Raw genomic sequence first — 19,967 nt, 5'->3', positions numbered from 1 at the left:
ATGTGTAGATCAGTTGGATCAGGCTGCAACACAACAAAGTGTTAAAAAGTCGAGGGGTGTGAATACTTTCTGAATGCACTGTATCTCAGTGTGGTTGCCCGGCTATCAGCTCCCGCCCGCACTATAAACAAAGTGACCAGAGAGTTCACCTGTTACATGTGAACAGCCTTCTCCGGATACGAAGCACAACCAGCACAAAACACAAATGGATGGGAGTAAGAACGAACAATAATGGAAAATAGATATTGTTAGAACATGTACCAAGGTAAAAAAAAACAAAAAAACTACCTGTTGGTCTTGGTTCAGAGTCTGCCCTTTGTCAAGACGTTCCCTATAGTTGTCAAGCTTGCTCTGCACGCAGATATCCGACACAAGTTGGTTATTGCACAAACAACATTAATAATACATTCTTCAGTACTCTGTTATAAATTCCATTATCATTCAAAATAAAGTTTCGTTGCACACTATATAAATACATCAGGCAAGCAGTGTATACTTATTGTAAGGTCCGGATGCAGATCCGGCCTATCAGTGGGATACAGAGCGCCGTTCTAGTTGTAGCTTCTCAACTCTCTCCATTTAAGAAGCGACAAGAAGGAAGCAACATGGACAGTTCTGTTCGTAGTTGATCATCGATATTTTTCTACAACCTCACCCATGATAGTGTTATAATTATATTTAGTTTAACAACAAAACAATCGCGAGCATGCAGGTGGATCCTTAAAAATTGCTTTCTATGTAACTACAGTGCATTCAGAAAGTATTCAGACCCCTTTACTTTTTTCACATTTTATTATGTTGCAGCCTTATGCTGAAATCGTTTAAATTCATTTTTTTCCCTCATCAATCTACACTCAATACCCCATAATGACAAAGAGAAAACAGGATTTTAGAAAGTTTTGCAAATTTATTAAAAAGAAAAAACTGAAATATCACATTGACACTTGAAATTTACCTCAGGTGCCTCCCATTTCTCTTGATCATCTTTGAGATGTTTCTACACCTTGATTGTAGTCCACCTGAGGGAAATTCAATTGATTGGACATGATTTGGAAAGGCACACACCTGTCTATATAAGGTCTCACAGCTGACAATGCATATCAGAGCAAAAACCAAGCCAAGAGGTCGAAGGAACTGCCTGCAGAGCTCAGAGACAGGATTGTGTCGAGGCACAGATGTGGGACAACAACAACAACAACAACAACAACAACAGGCATTTTAAGGCCATTTTCGCTGCAAGAGCGGGGGTTAGCCTTGCGGTCCCCATGACAATGTTCTCCATTTTGCCCTATTTTCTGCATCTTCCCTTGTTAACCCCCTTGCCCGCATTTCTTCTTCGACCATCTTTAGCTAAGTCTTTCTCGGACTTCCCAGTCCTCTACTTCCTTCTACATTCATTTCCATCACTCTTTTCAACCAGTCACTTTCATCCTTCCTCAACACATGACCAAACCATCTCAACCTGTTTCTCTTCACAGCATCCATCACAGGCTCTATTCCCATCACCTTTCGCAATTCATCATTTGTCTTCCTCTCTCTCAACGATACTCCACACATCCACCAAACCATTCGCATTTCCACCCTTTCCAGCCTTGGTTGCTGCTCTACGTTCATTACCCATGTCTCACTCCCATAAATCATAACACTTCTCACACATGCAGCATACACCTTTCCCTTCAGCTTCAATGACACTCCCCTCCTCGTCAGCACGCCACTCAGTTCCCGAAACTTCTTCCATGCACATCTCACTCGAGCAACTGTTGCCGAGTCTGATCCACCTTCTCCATTCAGCATGTCTCCAAGGTAACAAAATGTTTTCACACCTTCCAGCTTCATGCCATCTCCAAGATCCAACTCAACATTTCCTCCATCTGCAGCTCCCTCTGTGCACACCTTACATTTGAATGTAGCTGCCACACTGGTTAATGACCCTCTCAAACCACGACATTTTTGATGAACCCACTCAGCAGTCAGCACACATTGTACATTGAATGGAATTCACTCGGACACCCTTCCTGCACACAGCACACGGCCACTTCCCAGTTCTTTCCACCTCACCACATGTTTTACCACTTGCCATCACCTTCGTTTTTCCGATATTCACCTTCAGACCTTGTCTCCATACATTCCTTCCACTTGTTCATCTTCTCCTTCAGTCCATCCATACTTTCCGCAATCAACACCAGATCATCTGCATACAACAACTCCCACTGTAAACCCTCCTTTACGTTCCGAGCCAGAAACTCCATCACAGCTACAAATAGTAGTGGAATTAGTACCGACCCCTGATGCACTCCCACCTTCACCTCAAACTCACCACTGTTCCCATCCTTTGTCCTTACAGCTGTGCACACTCTTTTGTACATTGCCATCACTACTCTGATCAACCATTCCTCCACTCCTAACTTCCTCAGTGCCCATGTCACTACTTCATGTGGAACCCTATCGAATGCTTTCTCCAGATCAACAAACCCAAGAAACAACTTCTTCCTCTTCTCCTGCAACTGACTCACAATAAAAAGCGCGTCTGTTGTTCCTCTTCCTGGCATAAATCCAAACTGCATTTCGTCAATCTTCACTTTCTTCCTTATCCTCCTCTCCAACACCCTTTCCAATACCTCATGCTCCAATAACTTTCTCGCTCGATACGAGCCACAGTCCAAAGGGTCACCTTTCCCCTTGTATCGAGGGACGAGGGTACTCAGTTCCCAATCCACTGGAATGCGGCCTTCTTTCACCACCAGATTGCAGATCCCTGTCATTCTCTTCACACCCCAACTTCCTGCTGCCTTGAACATATTTCCCACAACTCCTGTCGGCCCTCCCGCTTTTCTACTCTTCATTGCTTTTATCGCTTCCTCAACTTCCTTCTCGGTTATCTTCTCTGCCGGTCCTAAAACTGGGTTACTCTCTATGTTGCCATCCCATTCATTCTCTGCATTCAACAGCATTTCCATATATCTCTTCCATCTTCCTTTAATTCCATCTGGGTCCACAACGATTTGTCCAACTTCATCCTTCAAGCAACTCACCCCCATCACATCACACCTCTCTTTCGCTATCTGCTTTGCAATCCTGAATACCACTCTCTGACCCTCTTCCAAATCCAAGCGTTCTCCAAACATTTTCCTACATGCCTCCTGTGCCTTTGCGACCTCTTTCTTTGCAGCCTTCTTGGCTGCCTTATAACTTTCATGCTCTGCTTTTTTTGCTCCCGTACCCTTCGCCTTCTGCCACTACTTGAACTTCTTCCTCTTCTCGTCAATCTTCTTTCCAACTTCATCATCCCACCACCATGTTTCCGAGTGCCTCGGTGGTCCTTTTGTCCATCCACATACCTCACCAACGGCTCCCAACAGACTATCTTTCATTGACATCCAACCACTTTCAAGCTCAACCACATCATCCTCCACCATACTCAGCCTCTCTTTTAATGCCTCCCTCACTGTCACCTCTTTCAACCTCCACACCTTCATTCTCGGTTGGTACTTCACCCGCCGAGCTCTCCTCACACCTTTCACCCTTATGTCACAGACAACCAAGTGGTGCTGTGAAACAGCCTCCTCCCCCGGGATCACCTTTGTGTCCCAGAGGTGCCCCCTATCTCACCTACGCACCAGCGGGTAGTCAACGGTTGTCATCGACCCACCTGATGTGTATGTAACAACCTTATTTTCCTCTTTCTGGAACTGAGTATTACAAATCAACATATCAGCTCCATCAGCAAACTCCAAAATCCTTTCACCTTCTCCATTTCTCACACCATATCCGTAACCCCCATGAACTCCCTCAAAACCGACCATACTCCTTCCCACATGTCCATTTCGGTCTCCTCCTACCACAACAACTTCCTCATCTTTCACGTTTTCCATCAGCTTCTCTATAGCACACCAGAACTTGTCCTTCTCTTCATCGCTCCGACCAACCTGCGGAGCATATCCCGAGATGATGTTCACCAAGAGCTTTCCAATCATCATTTTCACCATCATCAACCTTTCACTCACTCTAGTCACACTCACCACACTGTCTACAAAGTCCTCAGAAAACAGGACACCAACACCATTCACGCCCTCCGGGCACCCTTGCCACACAAATCTGGGGAAGCCGACAAAAGAAATTCTGCTGCATTGAAGGTTCCCAAGAGCACAGTGGCCTCCATTATTCTTAAATGGAAGAAGTTTCGAACAACCAGGACTCTTCCTAGAGCTGGCCGCCCGGCCAAACTGAGCAATCGGGGGAGAATGGCCTTGGTAAGAACAGTGACCAAGAACCCGATGGGTCACTCTGGCTGAGCTCCAGAGATCCTGTGTGGAGATGGGAGAAACTTCCAGAAGGACAACCATGACTGCAACACTCCACCGATCTGGGCTATGTGGCAGAGTGGCCAGACAGAAGCCTCTCCTCAGTGAAAGACACATGAAAGCCCACAGAATCTTGTTTCTCAGTCTGAGAGTCCTTTAGGTGCTTTTTTGCAAACTCCAAGTGGGCTTTCATGTGTCTTTCACTGAGGAGAGGCTTCCGTCTGGCCACTCTGCCATATAGCCCAGATCGGTGGTGTTGCAGTGATGGTTGTCCTTCTGGAAGTTTCTCCCATCTCCACACAGGATCTCTGGGGCTCAGCCAGAGTGACCATCGGGTTCTTGGTCATGTCTCTTACCAAGGCCATTCTCCCCCGATTGCACAGTATGGCCGGGCGGCCAGCTCTAGGAAGAGTCCTGGTTGTTCCAAACTTCTTCCATTTAAGAATTATGGAGGCCACTGTGCTCTTGGGATCCTTCAATGCAGCAGAATTTTTTTGTTAGCTTCCCCAGATCTGTGCCTCGACACAATCCTGTCTCTGAGCTCTGCAGGCAGTTCCTTCGACCTCATGGCTTGGTTTTTGCTCTGATATGCATTGTCAGCTGTGAGACCTTCTACAGACAGGTGTGTCTTTCCAAATCATGTCTAATCAATTGAATTTACCACAGGTGAAGTCCAATCAAGGTGTAGAAACATCTCAAAGATGATCAAGAGAAATGGGAGGCACCTGAGCTAAATCTCAAGTGTCATAGCAAAGGGTATGAATACTTATGTCAATGTGATATTTCAGTTTTTTCTTTTAAATAAATTTGCAAAACTTTCTAAAATCCTGTTTTCTCTTTGTCATTATGGGGCATTGAGGGTAGATTGATGAGGGGAAAAATGAATTTAAACGATTTCAGCATAAGACTGCAACATAACAAAATGTGAAAAAGTGAAGGGCTCTGAATACTTTCTGAATGCACTGTAAGTAATGAGAGGATTCTGAACTGTTACAAATCGCAAAATAAATCCATGTGAAGATTCTAGAAGAGTGCTACAAGTGCATCAATTCGAAAATAATTCTCAAAAGATTTAATCCATTTCAATGGAAGTTTATTCGAAACCTCAACATCAGTTTGACAATCAACTGATGAGCAAGGGAGAGACCTCGTTTTTAAAAGGTGCATTTACGAATACATAATCTTCATCGGCGAGAATGGGGATACATAAGATGGGGAGGGTGATGGGCTGGGAGAGCGGGTTGAGCTTGGGGGAAGGGGTTGAGGTTCGGGGGAGAGGGTTGAGGTTCGGGGGAGAGGGTTGAGGTTCGGGAGATGTGTTGAGGTGGGGTAATTGTGTTGAGGTGGGGTAATTGTGTTGAGGTGGGGTAGATGTGTTGAGGTGGCGAAGCTGTGCTGAGGTGGGGGAGATGGGTTGAGGTGGGGAAGATGGGTTGAGGTGGGTGAGATGTGCTGAGGTGGGGGAGATGTGCTGAGGTGGGGGAGATGGGTTGAGGTGGGTGAGATGTGCTGAGGTGGGGAAGATGGGTTGAGGTGGGGGAGATGGATTGAGGTGGGAGAGATGTGTTGAGGTGTGTGGAGGTGATGAGTGGTAAGTAATTAACCCTTGATGTGACCATCTTTGGACGAGTGAGGTGTTTGCTTACATTTGAAACATGTCACATGCTGATGTGAGCGATCGCATTTAGATAATGTCCTCCACAGTGACCCACTTCTAATCTCTCCAATTCAGAAACATCTTGATTCTTGTAAAAATAAAGCAATACATACATTTGATGCACACACAACCAAGACATTGAAGTTTATTTTTGGCAATGTCGAACCGATTTTGCAATCTATAACCGATTTGGCAATATATAACTGATTTGGCAATATACAGACTTGGCATTTAATATGGAATATTTTTTTTGTGGGGGTGAACTTACTTTTCAAGATGTCTTAGAACCAAAAGTTCATTGTAATTATGTTGAAATTATTCTAGATTTTGTTAATCGGTTCTTCTGATCATGTGCTTGTCAAAGTGGACATCTCTCTGGCCATTCTCAGAGAGCCTCCTCAGCGTCGACAAGTCTGGCATTTCACTCAGGCCGACTGGGACGGTCTTCAAGCAGCCATCAATCGTCTGGATTGGTCTCCCATCTCCACTGCTTCTGACATCAATTCTTCCTGGGAATTCTTCCAAAGCAAACTGATCTCTCATGCACAGATTTATCCCATCTCGCCTTCAGTTGTCTTACCCTTCCTCCCGTCCATGGTACACTGAATCTTGTGGTGAAGCAGTTGCCCTGAAACAACTTGCCTTTGCCTCTTGGTAGGCTAATCCAACTGAAGGCAATCTCAGTTCCTTCCACCAAGCTCGGAACATGTGTGTCTACCCTCAGGAGTGCCAGGAAGCACCATCTCTCCTCACTCAAGAATGAACTCTCAAACCTGTCTCCTTCCTCCAAATCCTGGTGGCGTCTGGTCAAATCCGTTTCTGGTGTTTGTTCCCCCTCCATCCCCTCCCTTACCTCAAATGGCCACACAGTTGACATCGCACGTGACAAAGCCGAATGCCTCAACTCTGTGTTTGCCTCAAAATCCTTAGTCCCAAACCCATGGCCATCTCTCTCTGTTCCCACCTTTCCCAGTCGAACCCAACTGCTCCTGGACTCTGTGTCCTTCTCTCCTGACAAGGTGGAGGAGTTTTTGTCAATCCTCGACTCTGATTCTGCAACTGGACCAGACGGCATCAGCCCACGGGTCCTAAAATCCTGCTCTGCCGCTCTATCTCACCCTCTCTCTGTTCTTTTCACCCTATCTTTTGCTCAAGGTCGTCTGCCAGCATCCTGGAAATCAGCAAACATTACCGCTTTACACAAAAAGGTGCAAAAACAGATTCTTGCAACTACAGACCAATCAGCCTGCTCCCAATTATCAGCAAAGTCATGGAATCCATCATTGCTTCGGATATGAAATCTTTCCTCTTCTCCAATGGCTTGATCTCTGATCATCAATTTGGTTTCAGACCAGGTCACTCTACTCTGGACATGCTGCTTCTGCTGTCTCAACAATGGATGGAGGTCCTCAATGCCAAACAGGAAATCAGAGCTGTCTCCCTTGACATATCACGTGCCTTCGATACGGTCTGGCACCCAGCTCTGCTCACCAAACTCTCCCCCTATGGTATATCCATGGAAATCTCCATGCATGGCTTGCGGACTTCCTCTCTGGTCGTAGTCAACGTGTGGCCCTGAATGGATTTCTCTCATCTCCCCTTCCTGCTCAGGCTGGAGTTCCCCAAGGCAGTGTGCTGGGCCCTGTGCTTTATCTGGTCTTTATCAATGATCTCTCCGACTCTCTGGAAAATCCTCTGTATCTCTTTGCTGATGACTCCACTCTCTGCCGCTCCATTCCTCTTCCCTCAGATCGGCAGTCTGCAGCCTCCTCACTCTCTGAAGACCTGGACAAAATCACAGACTGGTCAAACAAGTGGAACATGTCTTTCAATCCTGACAAATCTCACACTCTTACTATGTCTCTCCGAAAAGATCGACTGGACAACCCTCCCATCTACTTTCTCAACAATCCTCTCCAAGAAGTTCTGTCGCTCAAGCTTTTGGGTCTCACTATCTGCCTCTCACTATCTCACTATCTCACTATTTGCTTCAAAAAGGGGACCAAAAAACAACAACAACCACGGTTCCCGAAAAAGGCCAACCCACGCGAAAAATGGCCTCTAAAGGTGGTTATTTTTTTATATATATTTATATCTGCCATGATCTTTCTTGAGAAAACCACATTTCAAAGCTGGCCTCCAAAGCCAGTCACCGACTGGGCATCCTCCGTCTTGCGAAGTCCTTCCAAGGCTCACCTGAGCTCCTCACCACATACAAGGCTTTCATCCGCAGCTCAATAGAATACTGTTCTCCCCTATGGGCTGGTGCTCCTGCCTCACACCTGGCTCGGCTTCACGCTGTTGAATCCAAAGCTTTCAGAATCATTGGAATCTCCCGCGCTGAAGCTATCTCTGAGGGCCTTTCACTCACTCACCGCAGGCAGGTAGGTGGTCTTTCTGTCTTCTACCGACTCCTCTCCGGCCTTGCTCCCCCAGCTCTCTCTGTGCTCTGTCCCCCAAATATTCCTACAGGTCGCACAAGATCTGCCAGCAACCCTCTGATGGTTAAACTGCCGAAATCTCGGCTCTCTGCTCACCTTCACTCTTTCATTCCTCTTTTCTCCCGCCTCTGGAACAAACTCCCACACTCCCTTCAATCCCACTCCTCCCTCCAGGTCTGTAAAACAGCTGTTCACCACCATCTCTTATCTTCCCCCATCCAAAACCTTGATCTTTTCTACCCCCAATAATTCACCCCAGATCCACCTTGTTTGAAATTCCAACTTCTTTCCTGGAAGTCCTGGCAGCGTCCATATGTTTTATACCTCTCCCACCCCCCCACCCCCTTCCCATGCCTCCCCCCCAAAGCCCTCTCCCTCCCACAGATCTCTCGATGTCTCCATGTCTCTCGGTCCCTGCTCTCAAATGTTGTGTTTGTGTCCTTCCCCCTCTCTCCCCATCTTGTCTACCGCACCCGATGTTATTTGTTTTATGTGTCTGTTTGTCTTTCTGTGTGATTAATGTTCGCTCTTTCACGAGCCTCGATCTTGTATACAAAAAAAATAATAATAATAATAATAATAATATTCATGGACAGTACTGTGTTAAACTTCTGTACGTTTTCCAGAAGTATCTCTTTATTTTGCACATTAGCCCAATTTTTTTTTAACAAAAACAAAAGTTAAATTACGACTGGGATTACGGACAGTAAAATTACAGTTCAGTACTTCGTGTAAACCCCAACGAGCATTCAGGAGAGCACGTACACGTTGAGGCATGATGTTCACGAGATTTGCCAAGGTTTGGACAGGAATCGCTTGCCATGCAGTGACAATACAACAACACACACAACATGCATTTTAAGGCCATGTTCCCTGCTAGAGCGGGGGTTAGCCTTGCGGTCCCCATGACAATCTTCTCCATTTTGCCCTATTTTCTGCATCTCTCCTTGTTAACCCCCTTGCCCGCATTTCTTCTTCCACCATCTTTAGCCAAGTCTTTCTCGGTCTTCCCCGTCCTCTACTTCCTTCTACATTAACTTCCATCACTCTTCTCAACCAGTCACTTTCATCCTTCCTCAATACATGACCAAACCATCTCAACCTGTTCCTCTTCACAGCATCAATCACAGGCAATATTCCCATCATCTTTCGCAATTCATCATTTGTCTTCCTCTCTCTCAACGATACTCCGCACATCCATCGAACCATTCGCATTTCCACCCTTTCCAGCCTTCGTTGCTGCTCTACGTTCATTACCCATGTCTCGCTCCCATAAATCATAACACTTCTCACACATGCAGCATACACCTTTCCCTTCAGCTTCAGCGACACTCTCCTCCTCTTCAGCACGCCACTCAGTTCCCGAAACTTCTTCCATGCACATCTCACTCGAGCAACCGTTGCCGAGTCTGATCCACCTTCTCCATTCAGCATGTCTCCGAGGTAGCAAAATGTTTTCACACCTTCCAGCTTCACGCCGTCTCCAAGATCCAACTCAACATTTCCTCCATCTGCAGCTCCCTCTGTGCACACCTTACATTTGAATGTAGCTGCCACACTGGTTAATGACCCTCTCAGACCACTACATTTTTGATGAACCCACTCAGCACACATTGTACATTGAATGGAGTTCACCCCGACACCCTTCCTACACACAGCACACGGCCACTTCCCAGTTATTTCCACCTCACCACATGCTTTACCACTTGCCATCACCTTTGTCTTTCCAATATTCACCTTCAGACCTTTTGTCTCCATACATTCCTTCCACTTGTTCATCTTTTCCTTCAGTCCATCCATACTTTCCGCAATCAACACCAGATCATCTGCATACAACAACTCCCACGGTAAACCCTCCTTTACGGTCTGAGCCAGCACCTCCATCACAGCTACAAATAGTAGTGGACTTAGTACCGACCCCTGATGCACTCCCACCTTCACCTCAAACTCACCACTGTTCCCGTCCTTCGTCCTTACAGCTGTGCGTGCTCTTTTGTACATTGCCATCACTACTCTGATCAACCATTCCTCCACTCCTAACTTCCTCAATGCCCATGTCAATACTTTGCGTGGAACCCTATCGAATGCTTTCTCCAGATCAACAAACCCAAAAAACAACTTCTTCCTCTTATCCATGTACTTCTCCTGCAACTGCCTCACAATGAAAAGCGCATCTGTCGTTCCTCTTCCTGGCATAAATCCAAACTGCATTTCGTCGATCTTCACTTTCTTCCTTATCCTCCTCCCCAACACCCTTTCCAATACCTTCATTCCATGCTCCAATAACTTTATCGCTCGGTACGAGCCACACTCCAGAGGGTCACCTTTCCCCTTGTATAGAGGGACGAGGGTACTCAGTTCCCAATCCACTGGAATGCGGCCTTCTTTCACCACCAAATTACAGATCTCTGTCATTCTCTTCACACCCCAACTTCCTGCTGCCTTCAACATATCTCCCACAACTCCCGTCGGCCCTCCCGCTTTTCCACTCTTCATTGCTTTTATCGCTTCCTCAACTTCCTTCTCAGTTATCTTCTCTGCCGGTCCTAAAACTGGGTTACTCTCTATGTTGCCATCCCATTCATTCTCTGTATTCAACAGCATTTCCATATATCTTTTCCATCTTCCTTTAATTCCATCTGGGTCGACAACGATTTGTCCCACTTCATCCTTCAAGCAACTCACCCCCATCACATCACACCTCTCTTTCGCTATCTGCTTTGCAATCCTGAATACTGCTTTCTGACCCTCTTCCGAATCCAAGCGTTCTCCGAACATTTTCCTACATGCCTCCTGCGCCTTTGCTACCTCTTTCTTTGCAGCCTTCCTGGCTGCCTTATAACTTTCATGCTCTGCTGTTTCTGCTCCCGTACCCTTCGCCTTCTGCCACTCTTTGAACTTCTTCCTCTTCTCGTCAATCCTCTTTCCAACCTCAACATCCCACCACCATGTTTCCGAGTGCCTCGGTGGTCCTTTTGTCCATCCACATACCTCACCAACGGCTCCCAACAGACTAGCTTTCATTGACATCCAACCACTTTCAAGCTCAACCACATCATCCTCTACCCGACTCAGCCTCTCTTTTAATGCCTCCCTTACTGTCACCTCTTTCAACCTCAACACCTTCATTCTCGGTTGGTACTTCACCCGCCGAGCTCGCCTCGCACCTTTCACCCTTATGTCGCAGACAACCAAGTGGTGCTGTGAAACAGCCTCCTCCCCCGGGATCACCTTTGTGTCCCGGAGGTGCCCCCTATCTCGCCGACGCACCATCAGGTAGTCAACGGTTGTCGTCGACCCACCTGACGTGTATGTAACAAGCTTATTGTCCTCTTTCTGGAACTGAGTATTACAAATCAACAAATCAGCTCCATCAGCAAACTCCAAAATCCTTTCACCTTCTCCATTTCTCACACCATATCCGTAACCCCCATGAACTCCCTCAAAACCATCCATACTCCTTCCCATATGTCCATTCAGGTCTCCTCCCACCACAACAACTTCCTCATCTTTCACGTTTTCCATCAGCTTCTCTATCGCACACCAGAACTTGTCCTTCTCTTCATCGCTTCGACCAACCTGCGGAGCATATCCCGAGATGACGTTCACCAAGAGCTTTCCAATCATCATTTTCACCATCATCAACCTATCACTCACTCTCGTCACACTCACCACACTGTCTACAAACTCCTCAGAAAACAGGACACCAACACCATTCACGCCCTCCGGGCACCCTTGCCACACAAACTTGTATTTCTGTCCCTGCCTACCCTTCACCATTCTCACACCACTTCCCTTCCATCTCGTCTCTTGCACACAACATATGTCCACTCTTCTTCTGACCAATACTTCCACCACTTCTCCTGATCTCCCTGTCATTGTCCCCACATTCCATGTCCCAAACCTCAGAAACCGATCTCCACTTCGGGCTGCACCCTGCCCATATGTACTTGTGATTGTCATGGTTCTCTTTTTGAGGCAATGTTTTTATGGCCGGATGCCCTTCCTGACGCCAACCCTCTTAGTCGTCTCTTACGACACGCAGGGATACGGTGTACCTATTCTGACCAGGGTACACACTGGGAAACGTTTAAAACATGTAAATTCTGGGGGTGGGGGGGGGGGGGGGGAGGCGTCAGCATCACGGCTGCGGTTTAAACATATTCCAACAATATCCAAACAGAACGATGAAAAAAAAAACAATCCGGGAAAAGTCTCCAAGCGAGAACGTCGATTTGAGAAAGAAGGAGCAGAGGCGGGAGAAAACGAGATACAGGGGGCGGGGCACAAGCCGAGACGAGGAGGAGAGCGAACAAGCACGTGTCCGGGAGGAGAGAAAGAATCAATATATAATTCTTTGTCTCAGGAGGTGAGGTGAGGGGGAGAAAATAAAATAAAAGAAACAAGCAATACAGCGAAGGAAATAACCCAAACCGACAAAACACCGACGGGGGGAGGGAAGCCCCAAGTCACCAGGCCGCGCACAAGGTACGACTCAGAAAACGATTAACTACACACAAGTTTGCACGAACCACAAACCAACACCAACTAGAAACACACAATAATACGTACACAGCAAAATAACCAGTGGAAATTTGACAAAGACAAGAATGGGAAAACACTCAAACTTCGATGCCGTGGAGAGCTCGAAGCACGCCTCACTCGCCCGAGGAACCGGAAGTCACCTCCTGCAGTCATGCAGTGACAATAGCCTGCTGCAATTCACGCACAGATGTCGGCTGCTGGTCCAAGTGGTCGATTTGACGCGTTAATTCTGCCCACAAGTTCTCTATCGGATTCATATCCGAGGACATGGCAGGCCACTCCATAGGCTCTACACCACGGTCAGCAAGAAAGTGTTGGATCATGCGAGCACGATGAGGCCGTGCATTGTCATCTTGGAAGACAGTTTCCTTGAAAGGCTGCACGAGCAAAAGGAAGCAATGTTTCTTCCAGAATGGTCCTGTACTTTAACTGGTTCAGGTTTCCATTCAGAACAACCAGGTCAGTTTTGCCCCCTGCATGAAAAGCAGCCCAAACGGTCACCCCACCACCTCCAGCTTGGACTCTTGGCACTATACAATCTTTGTTGTAGGCTTCATGCACTTGTCTGCGCACTCGGACGCGGCCATCTTGACGATAGACCAGAAATCTAGACTCGTCACTGAAGATCACGTGATTCCAGTGTCCTGGCTGCCATTGACGGTGCTCTCTGGCCCACTGCAATCGGCGCTGGCGGTGTTGTCTGGTCAGGCGTGGCTTTCTCAGGGGACGCCTGGCACGATAGCCTGCTTGAACCAGTCGTTGGTTGACTAGCCTTCTGGATACAGGCACATTTGTCAGTTGCTGCCATTCAGCCCAAAGCCGATTAGCTGACTTGGTACGGCCATTGCGAACTAACCGGTGCAGCTGGCGATCATCCCTCCTTGTGGTTCTGCCGGGACGTCCTGGCCTCGGTATTGGAGTAGGGACACCCCTCTGAGCATTTCGTTTCAGGATCTTTGACACCTGACCTTGAGTGATGCCATACTGCCGAGCAATAGCATGCTGTTTCATGCCGTAATTTCGTAAAGCCACCATTCCATGACAAACAGCATTGTCGAGTTGACGGACCATCTCCAGAGGAAGCTGCAATAACTTTTGGAGATGTGCAGCAGTTGTTTTCCACTAATACAGAACGCAACAACCCTTGTATACCTGACTGTGAAGCCAATCATCAAATGCACCTGTCCGTACATTTTGCCATGCCGTCTGATATAATCCTGTTGTTGACTTCTTGCTGCGACAGACAATCAGTGACATGGTTCTTTTAACAAATAAATCACCAAAGTGTAAAAGAAACTCACCAGATTGATATACTGAGTTAAGAAAGTAAACCCAAGTCAAGAAAAAAAAAATATTCCATATTAAATGCCAAGTCTGTATAACCGATTTGGCAATCTATAACCGATTTGGCAATCGATAACAGTAGATGATAAATGTTGTTCCTGGGACAAACCCATTTAACATGGGAAATCCCTATCTAATGTCGTTTACCCCCCTGTCTTTTCCCACTTTTGGAAAACACCCCTATTAATCCAAAAGACTATGAGCCTTTTGGCCTTTTGAACCATGAGCTTATTGGCCTTATGAGCCAATTAATCTACTTGGGCTAATACATAATGAAGATATTTTAATTGAGCTAGGGCTGAATGGTAAACCCATCTTGATGTACCAGGCTGAACACTAACAGCTTGGAACCAATCCTTCATTGAACCTCCAAATCTCCATTCACTTACATGTTAATTTTCCTCTCACCATCACTTTTCTTCATTTCCCCTTAACACCTCTATTCCTTCCCCCCTTGGTCTTATGGTACTCTTACTATCAATGATCCTGGGTAGACCACTCAAACATCGATCCTACAAATATTTGTTTTTGTGTGGGAAATAATTTAATTTTTTTATTAACTTTTTTAACTTTTTACTTTTCAATAAGTCTTATTTGATATTTTTCACATTCGTTATGTTTTTCATTTTTAAACGAAGGCTACCAAACTTGGATCTTTTGTAATTAATAGCTCACTTTTGAGAAATGACTTGTGATAAAACTTGAATAATTTCCCAGAAATCCCCATTGTTTCGTTTCCTGTTTTCACACACACCCTGAATTTCCTCGAAATGACGACAGGCAGCACTTCCCTTCCCGAAATAAATTTGACATTATAAAAGCCGTGTTAGATACAGTTTTAAACATTGGGAATCGACGGATCTGAATGACAACATGTCTTACTCCAGCCTTTACTCTGATGAAGATTTTATCAACTCACCAGGACTTTGGTAAGTTTCATTCAGAATTAAAGTGTTCAATGAGAGTTTTGTATGTGATTAATTTATACAACTCATGACTTAACCCCCCTTTATCTTTATTATAGCAATGCGAATATTGTGAATAACCTGGCAGAATATCAAGTTTTTCCTCAAGAGATTCACAACGAACTGAATATGGGTTTGAACAACCTGCCTGTTTCACCGTTCTTAGAAGATTCATGTGGAAGGTATGATATTAAATAAAATACGTTGGTGTTAAATGACGCTGCGTGTGTGTGTGTATGTGTATGTGTATGTGTATGTGTGTGTGTGTGTGTGTGTGTGTGTGTGTGTGTGTGTGTGTGTGTGTGTGTGTGTGTGTGTGTGTGTGTGTGTGTGTGTGTGTGTGTGTGTGTGATGTTTTGTCTGGTTTACTTCAGTGCAGTAATTTCTCCTTATTTTGTTTGCAGTATTAACCTCGAAGACCAAAATTTTGAGTGGGATGATTTTGATCTCCCAAGGAGTGGTTATTTCCTGCCAACCTGTGATACTCTACATTTTCAACTCAACGATCTTGACGCTAAGCTTGATTTTTTAGAGGGAAGCATGTGTGTGTATGTATTGTATGTGTGTGTGTCAATGTGTGTGTACACCATTTCGAATAGGTACACCATATCCCTGCGCATCGTAAGAGGTGATTCAGGGTATATCATTCATATATTTCTATCCTTGCTTAACCCCCTCTTGTATTTAATAGAAAGAGATTCAAAACCTGGAGACATCTGCTGAACCAACCTTTGAACTATGCTGGGGAGAAGTTGAATGTATACCTCAAGAAAAATGTTTTGTTAACATAAAGATTTTGTTTTCAATATTATATGAATATATTTGCTTTGTATACAACTATTTAATAATTAATTACAAAAAGAGAATAAAGGAAAAAGGACGGGTGGGGTGTGTGTGTGGGGAAGGTGGGGGTGGGATGAGGGGGGGATCAAGGGTGGGGGACGCACAGGGGGTGGGGGGATGATGGGTGTGGTCTGTGTGGGCAGGGTCTGTGTGGGCGGGGTCTGTGTGGGCGTGGCTTATGATTTTTATTTATTTATTTAATTTTTTTTTTGTTATTACCACTAATTAAATTAGTTAATCTGGGTGGGGTGAATAGAAATGTTGTTTAATGAATTATTAGCTTTGTTTTTTGTAATTCTTGTGAATAAAATGCCCCTAATATTTATTCCCCATTCATATCATATAATTTGTAAGTCCAAGGGACTGTATCCATTATATCAACAATTTTAAATAATTCATTAGTCCACCTCTTTGTATAACCTTTTTCAAAATGGCTTTTCCATTTGTATGTTCTTACCATATCACCAACTTTGAACTTGGGTTTTCTCAAATTAATTTCCCTTTCATATTCTAATTTTGTAAATGTTTCTGATGGTTTTGATTTTGTTGATGAATGAACTGTATTATTGTAATTATCGACAATATTCTGGATTAAATACACCCATTGTTGAGAACCGAGTTGTGTGATTTTTTTATACAATTTCTCTTTCAAAGTACGATTAAAACGCTCAACAACAACTGCCTTTCCTTCATTAAAGGTGCTGTATAATTTAATACCCTTCCCCTTCAGAAATTTCATAAATATTTTGTTAGAGAACTCTGTTCCCTCATCGGTCCACAGTTTCTTTGGTTTTCTTTTATCCCTATCAAATATTAGCTTAAAGGCTAACATTAAAGTATCACCCCTTTTATTTTTTAAAGGAACAACCCAGGCAAATCTACTCCTCAAATCAATAACGGTTAAAGCATACCTGTATCCCTTATCATTATTTAGTTCAATTAAATCAGCGGACCATAGGTGGTCGGTGTATTTAGAATAAACTTTCCTTCTTTTAAACTTTGTGATTATAGGTTTATGTAATTCATTAGCCAAAAGCTCCTCAGTCTTGATGACATCACTGGAGTTTAATAGTTTTTTGGGGAATAACCAAGACCAAGTTTCAATTTAGCACTTATCAATTTTTTCACAATAAACCTATCAACTTTCTCTCTCAATGTAGGATTTTGTATCAAAGACAAATTATATAACATTTCTCTGTCTGCTTCATGTTTTTCATCCAATGTAGTGGTATTCCCATAAGCAATATCATGCTTCATACACACCATCAACCCTATTTATAGGTTTAGACCAAGGTTTAGGATTGTCAGCCTCATCTAATCTTTTATCTAGGTTTGTTCCAGGACCACAGAACGAATATCCAGGTAGATGTAGTTCCCCAGGAATTCCAGTTGTTGTGAATTTACTTCCTGACAGAAACTTTTGTATGTCTCCTCCTCTTTTAGGTGAGATGAATTGGCACTTTTTAGAGCCACACACTTGACATATTCCTTTTTGATAAACTCTATTATTTTTAGCTTTAACATACAATACACTTTTAGATTTAGTTTTCTTTTTACATTTGAGACAATAACTCATATTTAGTTATCAGAAAAATTCCAACAGAGTATCAAAACCTTTTTGGTTTTCAACATATACATTTCTATCTTAATTTTTAAAGCATAAAGAATCCTTAGGAATGCCTTCACACTCTCCTCCATTTATTTACAAATAAAAACTAACTAAAGTCAATAACACCAACATCATCAACTATATGACCTTTGTCTTCTTCATGTAAATCTCCTCGCTGAATTCATCTCAACCATTTTTAAAATCATTATCTTAGTAAGAGTCGTTAATTCTTTATTTTCCTCTTCAGTGCGTTGAGATTGATTTATTTGCTGAAATACACTCAATCTTTTACGAATCTCACCGATTTCCATCTTTTTATATTTTTCCTCCCTCTCTCTTTATTCCCTTTCCTCCCTCTCCTCCTTCTCCTTTTTCTCCCTCTACTCCTTCTCCTTTTTCTCCCTCTACTCCTTCTCCTTTTTCTCCCTCTACTCCTTCTCCTTTTTCTCCCTCTACTCCTTCTCCTTTTTCTCCCTCTACTCCTTCTCCTTTTTCTCCCTCTCCTCCTCCTTTTTCTCCCTCTCCTCCTTCTCATTTTTCTCCCTCTCCTCCTTCTCCTTTTTCTCCCTCTCCTCCTTCTCCTTTTTCTCCCTCTCCTCCTTCTCCTTTTTCTCCCTCTCCTCCTTCTCCCTTTCCTCCTTCTCCTCCTTCTCTTTCCTCCTTCTCTCTTCTTCAACTCCTTCCTCATCCCTTGCTACCCTTGAGTTTGAGCCCCAAAGAATATTATACATATACTCATCTGGATTTTGAGATATTCTTGTATCTATAATTATTTTTCTCATAATAGGATACCAATAAGATTTGTTGACGATTTCTAAAAGAGTTTTATATTTCATAACTTTGAGAAGTTCATTTTTATTTAATATTTTAAACAAGTCTCTATTTGTGGGTTCAACAATATCAGTATAAGGCCAGTTTTTAATGACAAAATTTCCATGTATATGCTCCACATCATAAGGTATGTAATACCGAGCACCCTTTTCTTGTAGGTATCCCTGAATACAAAAATTATAATTCTCTTGTAGTCTTTTTCCTGCCATTTATGTATCAGAAATATATGTGAGATTAATATTTTGACAGGTAATACCACCCCATCTTCCCACTACCAAATCGGTTTGTATTCCTCGGCTTTCTATCCTTATCTCATTACCTTCCTTCTTTGTCATGCTAACCATCGCTATACTATCATATATTTTTCTTTTCTTAAAATCATGTAGTTGTTGTTTACTAATTGTACTTCCACATAAATCCTTACCCTCACCAAGCGGATAATATTCTTCTTTACGAGACTGATTTAAATCATGTAGGTCTTCTAAGTTTATTGAAAAAGACCAATTATACCCTAAATCAGGCATATCATACCCCCATTTATTAATTCGCATATTAACTATATGTCCTTCTTTATAAAATTCAATTGTAAGCAGATAGTTAAATTGAATGAGGAAAGGTGTATGGTCAGTATAACCAGGTGTTGTGGTTGTAAATTTTACTTGTTTAACAAAACGTGCTGTTTTCTTTAAAATATATATATTGTGATAAATCACTGAATCTAATTAAGTCATTCGCATCTGTAGGGTTTGCAAAATTGATTAATTTATAAGTATTCTTCATATTAATATTTTTACTTATACTATATTTTTGTCGTTCAGCCTGTGCCTTTGTATAATAATTTGATAAATCAATATCCTGAGAGGATTCTCCAAAGATAGAACCATCTTTTCCAATATAAGTCATTTATATTAGATTTAAAACGATATCATAAAAATTTTCATTATTGTTGAGTTGAAATAATACATATAAACATAATTGACCACAACATTTAGAATTAATTTCTTGAACTTGAAATGTTTGATAAACACCATTCTGTAAGAATTGTATTACTTCAACAGGCGGTGGCATACCATAACTATCAAAATAATATTTATCCTGACTATTATGAATACAAACCCAATGAGAACCATTCTGTGTCTAAATTCATAATAATATTCTTTGTATTCTTATTTATATGTATTAATTAATCTCTCATACAAATAACCACATTATCAATTTTTAGTGTTTTACAATACTTAGCTAGTTCTATATTTGACGTTGTATTCTTTCCAAATTGTTTAAACCATTTATCCATTTATTTATGAGAAAGATACAATCCATTACCCCGTTTAGTTAGTTTAACACCCGTTTGAGCGACAGAGGAAAGCATATCTCCAACCAACAATCTCGCTTTATCAGGTAGACTTTCAAGTTTTTGAGCAAAATCTACAA

General features: G+C 43.3%; 1 protein-coding gene across 22 annotated transcripts in view; it reads right to left on the bottom strand.

Annotated features, from left to right (window-relative positions):
* CAPRIN1 (cell cycle associated protein 1) overlaps nt 1-19,967 on the bottom strand; it is a 273,536-nt gene that overhangs the window by 124,162 nt on the left and 129,407 nt on the right. For all 22 annotated transcript variants that reach the window (XM_068103406.2, XM_078783857.1, XM_078783858.1 and 19 more), the window contains exon 2: nt 289-351. In XM_068103406.2, coding sequence (XP_067959507.2) covers nt 289-351 — 63 coding nt within the window. The remainder of the gene's footprint in view (nt 1-288; nt 352-19,967) is intronic.

This window comes from Myxine glutinosa, chromosome 8 (assembly GCF_964187855.1).
Source record: "Myxine glutinosa chromosome 8, kmMyxGlut1.1, whole genome shotgun sequence".
Taxonomy (NCBI): Eukaryota; Metazoa; Chordata; class Myxini; order Myxiniformes; family Myxinidae; genus Myxine; species Myxine glutinosa.
Note: the sequence above shows the minus strand (reverse complement) of the source record. Positions and strands in the feature narration are given on the sequence as shown.